General features: G+C 45.6%; 1 protein-coding gene across 1 annotated transcript in view; it reads right to left on the bottom strand.

Annotated features, from left to right (window-relative positions):
- Positions 1-1,935: 1,935 nt before the first annotated feature.
- FBXO15 (F-box protein 15) overlaps positions 1,936-11,750 on the bottom strand; it is a 75,893-nt gene continuing 66,078 nt past the window's right edge. The window contains exon 10 of the mRNA XM_003264334.3: positions 1,936-2,414. Within this exon, the coding sequence (XP_003264382.1) occupies positions 2,145-2,414 (270 nt within the window). The 3' untranslated portion in view covers positions 1,936-2,144. The remainder of the gene's footprint in view (positions 2,415-11,750) is intronic.

The raw sequence follows: 11,750 nt of genomic DNA, 5'->3' as shown, positions 1-11,750 counted from the left end.
CAGGAAAGAGGAAGACAGGATTCCATAAAATGGAGGATGCATGCAGGGAACCCCAGAATGACAGCTGCCCAGCATGGCTAGAGAACAAGCAGTTCACAGCAAAAAGAGATGGATCTCCAGGGCTGAAGTATCCTGGAAGAAACAAAAAGTAGAATTCATAATCTGATATGTTTAAATATATTTAGAAATATGGAGGCAAATATAAGAGACAGCTTTAAAAGCTGAATATTAATATCTCAGACATGTGTAAGTTACATTGGGACGGGGTGTCCGCTAGCATCTTTCAGTTGTGTGTGGCATGCACACCTGTTTTGATGAGACTCTTAAAAGCACCAAGGCTTTATGAGCACTGCCTCCTCCGCCTAACCCTTCCCCGTTGCTGCCCAGTAAACCTTCCTTCCAGGGTGAACTCAGATATCACCTGAGACGTAAGGGACTCCCAGAATCATCAGTCAGAATTGCTCCCTGCTTCCTTCGTGCTCCCATAGCTGCTGGTATATCCCGATAACAGTTTCCATTGGTTTGACAAATCGTTATTGAGTATCGATTATGGAGCACCTGCCATGCTGGAGATGAAGCAGTGAACCAGAAGTCATCATTGTCCCTGCTCACAGGACTAGCAGTCTGGCAGGGAAGGCAGGCGTTCATGTCCACGGAGCTCCGCTGTGCCATCCCTGGAGGTCCTTGCTTCCCTCCTCCATCCAAACATCATTAAACAGGAGGTAGAGAACAGGGCTTCTTCCCCCGCTCTACTATGTTTCCAGTATTGTCAGGACATCTAGTTCCTCACAATTTAACCCAGGGGGTTCAGGGGGGTCTCCACACATTTTCTCGTGGTTGTATTCCAACACAGCTCTGTAAGCGGACTCGGCATCCCTGGCCTCTCCTGAGTCCTGGGCCTCATCTGGGCTCAGTGCTCAGGCCAGTGCCTCCTTCCTCCCCTGACGCTCACTCAGCTGGGGCAGACACTCCACATTCCCTCATTGGTGACACCATGAAATAACACAGCCCAGTGTTCACAACATCTGACCGCATTTCAAATTCCTCTCTTCCTAAGGACTTTGGCCCAAGGTTGTGGAGGAAAGGAGGGTGGAGAACGGTGTCAGCAGCAGAAATCCTTTTACTCTCACGTTTTTTGGGGCAAGAACATAATATCTGTTCCCCATCTTCACTTGATTGCTGTCTTCAGCCTCTTTATTCTGCACTCTCACATGCTCACTATCATACACATACCTCCAAAGAGAAAGTGGCCAGGTCACTAAACAGGAGAAGAATGAAACACAGAGAGGGGGCATGTGCTCATGCACGCCTGAGAAGGAGGAATATGGCAGGACGTCGAAAACCACCTCGGAGGGGAACTTTCAAGTGGCGGATAAAAATATAATCAAAACAACCAACATAATCTAAAACAAATGTAGAACGAAATGCCCTAAAATAACATAGGCTTAGATACTTATCATCCCTATTTGAATCCTGATCATCTGTCAATTTTCTTAAAATATTTCTGCAGAGGAAGTTTCAATAACTCATCCGTCTCTATCCCCACTCACACAGAGCTGGTGTCCCCACTGGACTTGTACTGTGCCTTGCTCTTTTAAGTTATAACTTCCTTATGATTTCAGATATATCTTTTCTTGTTAATGAGGCCACTGGTCTATTTAACTTTATTAAATACCAATATGGCTGCTGACTGTCATGAATGTAGCACTTTCTAATTCTAGTGAATATAATGAAGTTTATATTAATATTTAAGTACATTTTCTCATTTGAGCTTCTTACCAATAAAGAAAAACTATTATCTGTAAGAACACACCCCTACACACAAACACACACACACACACACACACAGTGATCACATGATCATTTGCTTAAGTAAAAGTTCTTAGATTTTTAACGAAGGGTGGAAGAGAAGTAAATACCTTTTTTTCTTTTTATATGAAGTTTCACTGTTACTTTTGTTTTTAAAATTTAACTGAATCCTTCAAACATTAACTTAAAAATGACCCATAAATCATAATTTCTAATGTGAGATGAAAGGCATTGCACAGCACTCTGCAGATTTGCTTTATTTTAACTTTCAACACCAAGAACAAAGCCAGTCAAAAATAAACAACTAAATAACAACAATAATTTGCCACCTACTGCTAATATTCAGTCCCAAACCAATGGTTGATTTTTGCGATACTAAGGTAAAGGACCAAGTTGACAATAAGGTACTCTTCGGTCTCTCTGATCCACACCAGCTCCACGTGCACTCTTCCTTCCGCATCAACGTAGTCCACGTTGTACGTCTGTCCCAAGAAGCTAGGGCCGTCAGAGGGTGTGGTAGGTGATCTCATGCACACTGGGGAACTGAAACACCAAAAGGGTTTCCCATGTTCATCCAAAAGAGTTACGTCCATCATGGAACAACTCTGCAAAATAAACACAGATTGACAAGGATAAAAAGGCCAATCAGACCTGATTTTCACAGAAAAATCGCAACTCTGTAAAACTCACTAGAAATGCTGCGTGTGGCATCAAAATCCAGAATACTATCATTGGTTTTTCATGGCCTACTTCATAACCTAGACTATACTTGGGCTTTTGTGTGTCTCATCACTTAATATTCATTCTCAAATATACACAGGAGCTCTCACAGGGCTCAGTTTAGGACTTAGCACTGGGAGCTCAGAGAAATGTCACAGATATTGTCCATCTCTTCATGGATCTTAAAGTACGGTGGCTACAGATGTGACACAAATCACACCAATAACCAGTCAGTGCCTCCGAGCATGAGGCGCCGCATCACCCTGAGAAGCAGTGTGCCTGTGTTCCTGGGTCTTCACTGCCACCACCAGGCCGATCCTTCCCCTCTTCTGAGAAACCTCCTGCTTCTCTGAGGCTCTGAACTTCAGCTCTGCACCCATGCTCCATGCCCGTCTCTGACATGTGCCAGCCTCCTGTCCGCCCACTCTCATTTCCAGGACTCTGGCACCAGCCCTGCTGTCTGCCTCTCCCTCTCACTCTCCCAAGTCTTCCAAGTCTCACTGTCATCCCAAGTGATCCCAACATCCGTGGGGACCCTGGTGGAGCCTCCAGTATCCTGGACTCTCAACTCCTGAGCTGGTCAACTCCATGACCTCCTCCTCGACTTGACCTCAGTTATTCACTCCCACAATCACATCACCGACACATCACTTCCCAGAAGTGGTCCACTTTCACTATCAATGCCTCAGGCACCCTGCCTTCTAACTGCCACCCTTCATCTTCCAGCTGACTCACTGGATGACTTCCACTACAACTGTACTTCAGATCCACCCAGCGTTTTCACCCTGCAAGCCATGACCTATTAATGCATCCTGAAGTAAATTTAGCAGGACACAACTGTTTGTCAAAATAAAATGAAACAAAATGAAAGAGAACACAGTCAGCATGCATTGCACATAGTAAGCATAAACGTCATTTCATGAATGCTGTTTTCATTCCACATGAATGTGTGGTCTGTATATGCCCACACCGCAGTGGATATGGAAAAAGGCCTGAAGAGCACTGCCCATGGACCTAGCCCACCCGCCAGCCAGCCCTTCCTTCTCCCACCTCTTCCTTTCCACTTTAGATTTCACTGGCCTTTGCTGGAATAACACTCTTGCCAATGCACATACCTCCCTCACTCCCCTTGCATCACACCTTAGGTCCAGGTCCAGCAAAACCCCAGCCCGGAGGAGCGCAGTTATTTTCTATCTGTCTGGACCTGAGCACCAAGCACAGCGGGAGGGCTGCACACAGAGCTGCTGGGTACCCATGCAGCTGCACCATCCTCAGCGCAGCCTGAGGGTCCCACCCTGGCTCTCTGGGTGGCTCCCTCTCCGCCTCATGGAACAACGTCTCATCCCCTCCCTCAGCCCTCTGCATCCTGCCAGGAGGGTGCTCTCTGCAGAGGACCTCGGCCTTCACAGAGAGGGGAGAAGGATGTTTTCCTCAACTTCTCACTGCAGATCCACAGCCCAGCTCCTCTGCGCCCACCTCTCCTCGCATGTGTTTCTCATCTGCTCCTCCCAGGTGTGGCCCAGTAACCTCCTGCTGCAGCGTAGCCCATCTGGCAAAGGCACGACGTCCCTCGCTCAAGTGACTACTTCTATCCTCCCATCAGCTTTTAGCCTTCAACACATTCAAGTAACTCCTATCTTAGAGAGGCAGAGAGAGAAACAGCCTCCCTGGGCCCCGCAGGCCCCTGCTCTTCCCTCGCTTCCCAGACAGCCCTCTCCAAAGAGCTGTCTCCGCTGGATTTGTCCATTAATACCCATTCACTCATCAAACTGCTCTGGCCTGGTATCCTTTCTCCATCATCTGACCAAACATCTCTTGATAAGGTCACTAAATCTAGTGACCATCTGTCTGTCTGCTTCTCAGCAGTGTTTAGTTTTTCAAGAAAACAGTGAAGAGTAATTTTACCTCTCCAAATGCATCCAGAACCCACAACCCCTGCAGCTCTCTACCCGCTCCCATTGCCTCAGGTTCCTACAGCTTGGTCCTAGGCCCTATTTTCACTCTATGTAATCTCTCCCCGTAAATGGAACTCATCTACATTTGCATCCTAACTTATCACCAACATGCCTGTGATTCCCAAAAGTTTATCTCCAGGCTGAACTTCTTTTCTAAGTTCAAGACCTAAATATTCAAGTGCGTACTCAACTTCTGGATCTTTCAAGGGTCCCTCAAGTCCAGCAGGACTACACCCAAACTCAGGACCCTCCCAGCAAAGCTCTCCTGGTGCTCCTCGTCCCAGGGATTGGTGGAACCATCATCAGTCATCTGGCTGTGCATGCCTGAAATGTCAGCGTCATTCTAGGGGCCTCCCTCCTAGCCCTGACGGGCCAACCATCACCCAATCCCGTTAGTTCTTACCTCTTTCGAGTTGCTTTGCTTTTGTCCATCTCCATTGCCACTGCCCTAGTCCAAGTGCTATGGTCTGAATGTTTGTGCGCCCCAAAACCCGTGTCTTAAAATCTGATCACCAATGTGACTGTTTAGGTGATGCGGTCTCTGGGAGGTGATTGGGTCATGGGAGCAGAGCTCTCATGAATAGGACTGAGGTCCTTATAAAAGAGGCCCAAAGAGCTGTCTCGCTCCTTCCACCAGGTGAGGACACTGCTAGAAGGTGCCTCTCGGAACTAGGAAGAGGGCCCTCACCCATCTGCTGGTGCTTTGACCTTGGTACTTCCAGCCTCCAGAACTGTAAGAAATAAGTTTCTATTGCTTAAAAGCCACCCAGCTGATGGTGATTTGTGATGGCAGGCCAAGCAGACTAGGAAACCAAGTTACTGCTCTTCCTTTAAGGAGGCAGCCATCTAACTGATCTCCCCACTCATTCTCCATATTCAGAAAACAAACCTTTACAAAACATGAGTCTGAGCATATCACCCTGAGACAACTTTCCATGGCTCTCAAGAAAGAATCAAATTCCTTCTGGCTACCATTAAGGCCTGACCTGGCCTCACCTGCCCATCCCACCTCATTGCACAGAATGCCACCTCTTGCCATCTGTGCTCCAGCCACACTGACCCTTCACCCTTGAACACACCATGCCCCCAGCTGACAAAGAGCCACCCAGACTCCCCCGCTGAGAGCTCCTCTCCCCATCTTCTCTTTGTCCATCTCAGCATTCAGTTCAAATACCAGTCCCTTGGGAAGTTTCCCTGATACTCTCATCTCAACTGACCATGTACCCACTGAAACCGACTTGGCCCGGCCAGTGCAGGTAGAGATGGATGCTAAGCACCAAGGGGGTAGGACTTAGGCCAGCTTGGCTCAGCATCGTGCCCCTGGCTACCTGCATATGCACACAGTCACTGAAGCTCAGCCATTATGTGCCGAATGAATGAATGAGTGTGATAAAATGAGAGGGAGGCAGTAAGAGTAGTGATAGAGGTGCTGGTTGTTATTAAACACTAAGGTAGGACAGCAGGAGCCCTAATGCATCGGGGCAGCAAACACCAGGAAATAAGAGATGGAAGAGACACTGACAAGGTAGGCAGAGCAGAATCTCGCATCTGAATGGGAGAGTAACAGGAACGGAGGTTTTGTCTCCTAATCGTTTGCTTACCCATTACAGAAGCAGATGATATGAGGAAGAACAAACGTGCAAGTTTTAGACATGCTGAATCCACAATGTCCATGAGGAACCCAAGCCACTAAATCCACCAAGTGAACAGATATAGCTAGGTGGAGGCTTGAGTCAGGGGAGGAGGCACAGCTGGAGATACTGATAATTATTACAATAATATTATGAATAAGCTATATTTTAATTGTGGTAAAATAAACATAAAATTTACCACCTTCACCACTTGACTTCTATATTTCAGTGGCTTACATACCTTCTCATTGTTGTATAACCATCACTACTATCTAATCTCCAGAACTCTTCGTTTTGTAGAACTAAAACTCTGTCCCCATTAAACCCTAACTTCCCACTTCCCCTCCTCCAGCCTCTGGCACCCACCATTCTACTTCCTGTCTCTATGAATTTGACAACTATAGGAACCTCATATAAATGGAGTCATATAGTATTTGTCCTTTTGTGACTGGCTTATTTCCCTTAGCATCATGTCTTCAAAGTTCTTCCATACTGTAGTATGCGTCAGAATTTCCTTCCTTCCTAAGGCCAAATAATACTTGATTGCATGGATAGACTACAGTCTGTTCATCCACTTATCTGCGAATGGACACTTGGTTTCCTTCTACCTTTTGGTTACTGTGATTAATGCCTCTATCAATGAGGGTAGATGGTGTGAGCCATGTTTTTAACGTGTTGTATGTTCTGGAAAAATAGGAGTTTACATCCACTATTTTATTTAATTCTAAGGAAGCTAAGAAGTAACGTCAAGGATAAAATCTTCTAATGCTTATCTTTTCAGGATGGCTCATTATTTGCCATGACTTCTGCCCCACATTTGTGTTTTATCAATTGTAATTTAAATGCTACTCTTAGATATCAGCATAAACTGAGCAACTATGTACCACTGCTTTCACAAGTTATAACTAATTAGATGTGGCCAAAAATGCTGACCATTTGGACCTGAGTATGATCAGGTTAAAGGGTCTCGACTCAATACATGTATATCTTGGAGAAATTTAAGGAAAAAAGACATTCCAAACATTGAAAAAATGAGATGGTTTAATAAGTGACTGGCATGAACTGGCCGCTATCTGTGCAGGAGACCTGGGTGAAGAAGCAGCCAGCATGAAACACTCTAATCCCTGATGGGAGAGTGCATGCCAGAGCCTAAGGCCCCTCACATCAGATGAGCTACACAGTGAGACTGCCCAGGAACCCCTCAGACACCTGACCTTGCTCCTGGATGCCTTTCCCAGGCAATCGGCTGCAGTGGTCCTGGAACACCAGTGACCAGCCCCACACAGCCTGTTCCACAGCACCCACTATTTCCTGCGTGACAGAGACCACCACACACAGAGCCTGGGCTGCGAGGAGGACACCAGAGTGGGGAGCAGGTGGGAAAGAAGAAAAAACACCCTACACTACAGCCTCACTGAGGCTGAGAATGGGGCAGTTGAAGCCAATACTGAGGGCCAGCAGATGGCTCTGTCTTTGGCAGGCAGCCGGAGCCCTCCTGGAATGGGCATTACCACTGTGGCCGTTTTAGAGAGAAGGCTCTGAGGCCTAAGCACCTCTGAGATAACACAGCAGGTGGGACTGCACGGTGCACCCATCTTCCACACCCCACCACCCTGAATGACCTTAGCCACTGGGCTAGCAGTCACTTGACTGTGTTACTTACAACCTCACCAAACCCCCTAGCATAGAGATGGTGGTTAGATCCTATGGGAGGAAGGAGGTGGAGCCCTGGGTCCCATCACCTGCGAGAAGGTTGAGGAGGAGAAACCCTGGCAGAAGTCAGGAAGGAGCAGCTGGTGGAGCACAAGGGCTCCTTGGGAAGGATGCTGCTCACAGCCCTAAGCCGTCGGTGGGTGTCTCAGTCTTTCTGCTCTCCCACCCCCTCTGCTGCCAGATCAAGAGCTGGGAGCTGACTGTCTTCTGAAGCCCTCCTAGTTCTCAAAGTCCAGCATTCTCCAATTCCCTCCTAACCTAAAACATGGCCTAGCACACGATAGGCACATCAAACCCTTTAACAACATCCACAGATAAACCAAAATCCAAATTCTTTCCTGAGGGTTTCAAGGCCCCTCCTGACCTGCCCTAGCAGCCTTTCCAATGCCCCCCAATCACTCTCCCTCCTGTCCCCGGGCGCTAGCCCACCCCAGGCAGGACAGCCAGCTAGGAAGAGGCCCACCTCAGCACCAGCCGCAGTGGCACAGTGGGTCTCGCACCCCTCCCCGGGCCAGCTGCCCCTCACCTCTAGAACCTCACTGCTTATTTCCCATCCTGTCCAAAGCATCTCTTTCTCCACTGGGTTCCTTCTCCAGAATAAATCACTCCCAACCTTCTGGAGGGGGATGCATGTCAGAACCTCCCATGAGCCTTCCTCCCACTGGCCCTTTCCTCTTTCTCCTCACAGAGATTGTTTTCAGTCATCCTCTCCTAAATCAGTCCCTCTCAGTCTGAACGTCCAGGAGGCACATATCTGAGCAGTTGGTAGACCTCACCCTCCCTGCAGGAGGAGGTCTCTCCTCACCTGTTCCCCCATGGACCAGTGAACTACGCCAGGCTCAAAACTCAGCATCTGGGGAGAGTGCAGCACTCGCATGTGTGGGACTGTCCTGTTCTTCCTGCGATGTTCAGTTGTATCAGCACCAGCAGCCTTAATCACCCATGCAGCTGCAGTGCTTGTCAAGCAAAGTGGCCAGGGTGCCTTTCTCATGGGCCACGGCTACCTGCAACATGCTGACCCATGATGTGCCCATAGCAGGCTCTACTGAACTCAACTGTTCTTACATAAAGCTGAACCACAGAACCACACTGAAATATCTAGTCTAAATAAAAATTGATGCCAATCTCCATACAGATTTAGAAGTAACATTAAAATAACATCAAAAATGCCAAAGAGTGAAAGAAAAACGTAAAAGAAACATACGGGAAAAGCCTCACCAAAAGAAAATCCATCCATCTGAAATTCTGATAGGCACTGGGAGAAGACAGAGCAGGAGAGTATTTCACGTTGATTACATGACTTATACTGAAGACTGCAGCAAGGTTACCTTGAGAGGGTAGCCTAGCTGTTTCAACATGACTTTGTAAAATAGCATGGTAACCACTTACAGAGCAAGCGTCCTGCATGGATTCAGTACTAACACGTGGCCACTGAAAGCATCTTTAAATGAAGAGTTCTGGAGATTAGACAGTAGTGATGGTTATACAGCAATGAGAAGGTATGTAAGCCACTGAAATATAGAAGTCAAGTGGTGAAGGTGGTAAATTTTATGTTTATTTTACCACAATTAAAATATAGCTCATTCATAATATTATCGTAATAATTATCAGTATCTTTTGACCTTTTTAAAAAAAAGGAATAAAAAACTGACCTACTTATAATGTGATTTTTAAAGAACTTTAAAGTTTAATAATTTACCACATAAACTTATGCTCTGTTGAGTTTTTGCTCCAGGAACTCAAGCTAAAGATACTTTCCACCTGAACTACTGCCACACCAGTAAGTGTTGGAGGTCACTCAACTCTGAGGTTGGAGGAAGACGGAGATTCTCATGGGAACAGCAGGTCCCAAGGACATCAGATGTCCTTTCATGACCACACATCACTTCAACCAACACGACGCAACTAGGCAGCATCCTCCGTCATTATCGTTAATATTTTCTCACTTCTTTGTCCTTCCACCAGCATCGTATTTGGGTGACGTACTTTCTCTGTAGCCTATGCTCTGACAGGCATCGTAAACTATGTAGCAGAAGCTCCTCACCAGAGGTTGTGTCTACAATTTCCAGAAGGAGTGGGGTTTTTATTTTACTTTTTTTAAAAAGTCTTATGTACCTAAGAAACTTTCTAAGCTAATGTCCATGCTTTAAAAAAAAGTTTTTAACTCATTCCAAGCAATTTCTTAAAATACATGTTATCATTTCACTATTCTTAGGGTGATCAGATTCCTGGAGAGAAATACCTGAGCTGCACAGCAAATACAAGGCATATGACATCACTGATCTGACTTTTTATTCTTTTGGGAATTCTGAGGACAGCTTAGTCTTAATACTGATCCCAAGAGCATAAAAGGCAAACAGAAAATAAACCACATCTACCCTCCAGGCCCAAGGGAGAAGGTACAAGCTTTTGAGCTATTTGCTATCTTTTCCCGAAGCCCATCTGAGAAAAGGAATTTATGGGGAAAACTGTCCAGGGACAGGCAATCCATTCTTTACTTTAAAAATTCAAAATCCTGCTTTCAGATCAAGCTGTTTTTCTAAAAACCTGTGCACCTGAGTCACATTGGTTTAGCAACCTACAGAATCACTGCTTGGAGCTCATGTAAAGGTCCAATTTTGAAGCTGTATCTTCAGCTTCTCTGAGAACTTCTATGAGAAATCTGTGAGTGCATCTGCTGCTAAGATGCTATTTAGGGTTGGTCCATTATGTAGCTTAGTCTGCCCTACATAAAGTCCCATTGGAGATTTTGTTTTTAATGATCAGAACTGGGATAAAGCTTTCTTTGTATAATGACTACACTTCCCTTTTTTCTCCCAGTGAGAACTAAATGACTGCTCTCATCTTGCTCTGGACTACCAGAAAACACAGAATTATTTTTAAAAATTACGCTGACCCTTTAAAAGACCATCATATTCACATTCTGCCCTTCTTGATCCTCGAGGTCTGTTTTGATGTGAATATTTTATCTTAGTGCCGATTTTTATTATAAACTTTACTGAAATCTGAAGAAAAAGAAAGAAGGTAGGTCTGTTCTCTTAAAGGCATGAAACAATATGAAGTGTGATAAACATAATTTTTACCAAAATTTAAACATTTGTTATGAATAAATAGGATTTGTAAAATATCTCATTGTATCAAATATCAAGTGGCTCAAGGGACAGTGCTTCATGATAACACCACTCTTGGTCCCGGTCGTCATCATTAATAGTTCTAACAAGGTGCCCATGCATAGCACTGTATAAAGCCATGTTATAGGAGGCCCCCGCGGTCACAGGAGATTGATCCCACTGGTCCCTGGGACTATGAAAATCTTGTTCATCCCACAGAATAAAGATGGAGAGTGACAAGAACCAGGAGCAGCCATGGGCACAAGGACAGAAGAAAGCAAAACTGTGAGAACATCTTTCCCCTCTTCCTCCTCCTCCCTCCTTCCCTGCCACTTCCCAACCACTAAATCAACTCTCCCACCCATGTGGCTAATCTTTTATTTAACAGTTCAAGGAAATCCCTATATCCTGGACTAAGAATTTATAACTGCAATAAGTTTTAAATTGGTACATGGATGATCAAGATGTTTTGAGTAGATGCTACCTGCCTGGTCCAACCTTCAGTTCCACTCTCTTTCCACAAAACAGAGGGGCTTTGAGGGAGTAGGGGGCTGTGATCAACAGTGTTCTGAAATGCTGCTGCAGACTACCTGCCCCTCCAACTCCACCACACTCAGTGACAAATGAAAGGTACTCAATAAGCATCTCATGAGTGAATCCACTGGTTGTCAATGGCTAACAGAATGTGCACCAACCTTCAGAAACCAGAACAATAAATCCAGAACTATAAAAGAAACATCATACATATATGACTATATAATTTACACATATAAACAGACTTTTTATTATATAGAAATCAAGTTAGTTGAAGA

This window comes from Nomascus leucogenys, chromosome 4 (assembly GCF_006542625.1).
Source record: "Nomascus leucogenys isolate Asia chromosome 4, Asia_NLE_v1, whole genome shotgun sequence".
NCBI lineage: Eukaryota > Metazoa > Chordata > Mammalia > Primates > Hylobatidae > Nomascus > Nomascus leucogenys.
This window is presented reverse-complemented; position numbering and strand designations above follow the sequence as displayed.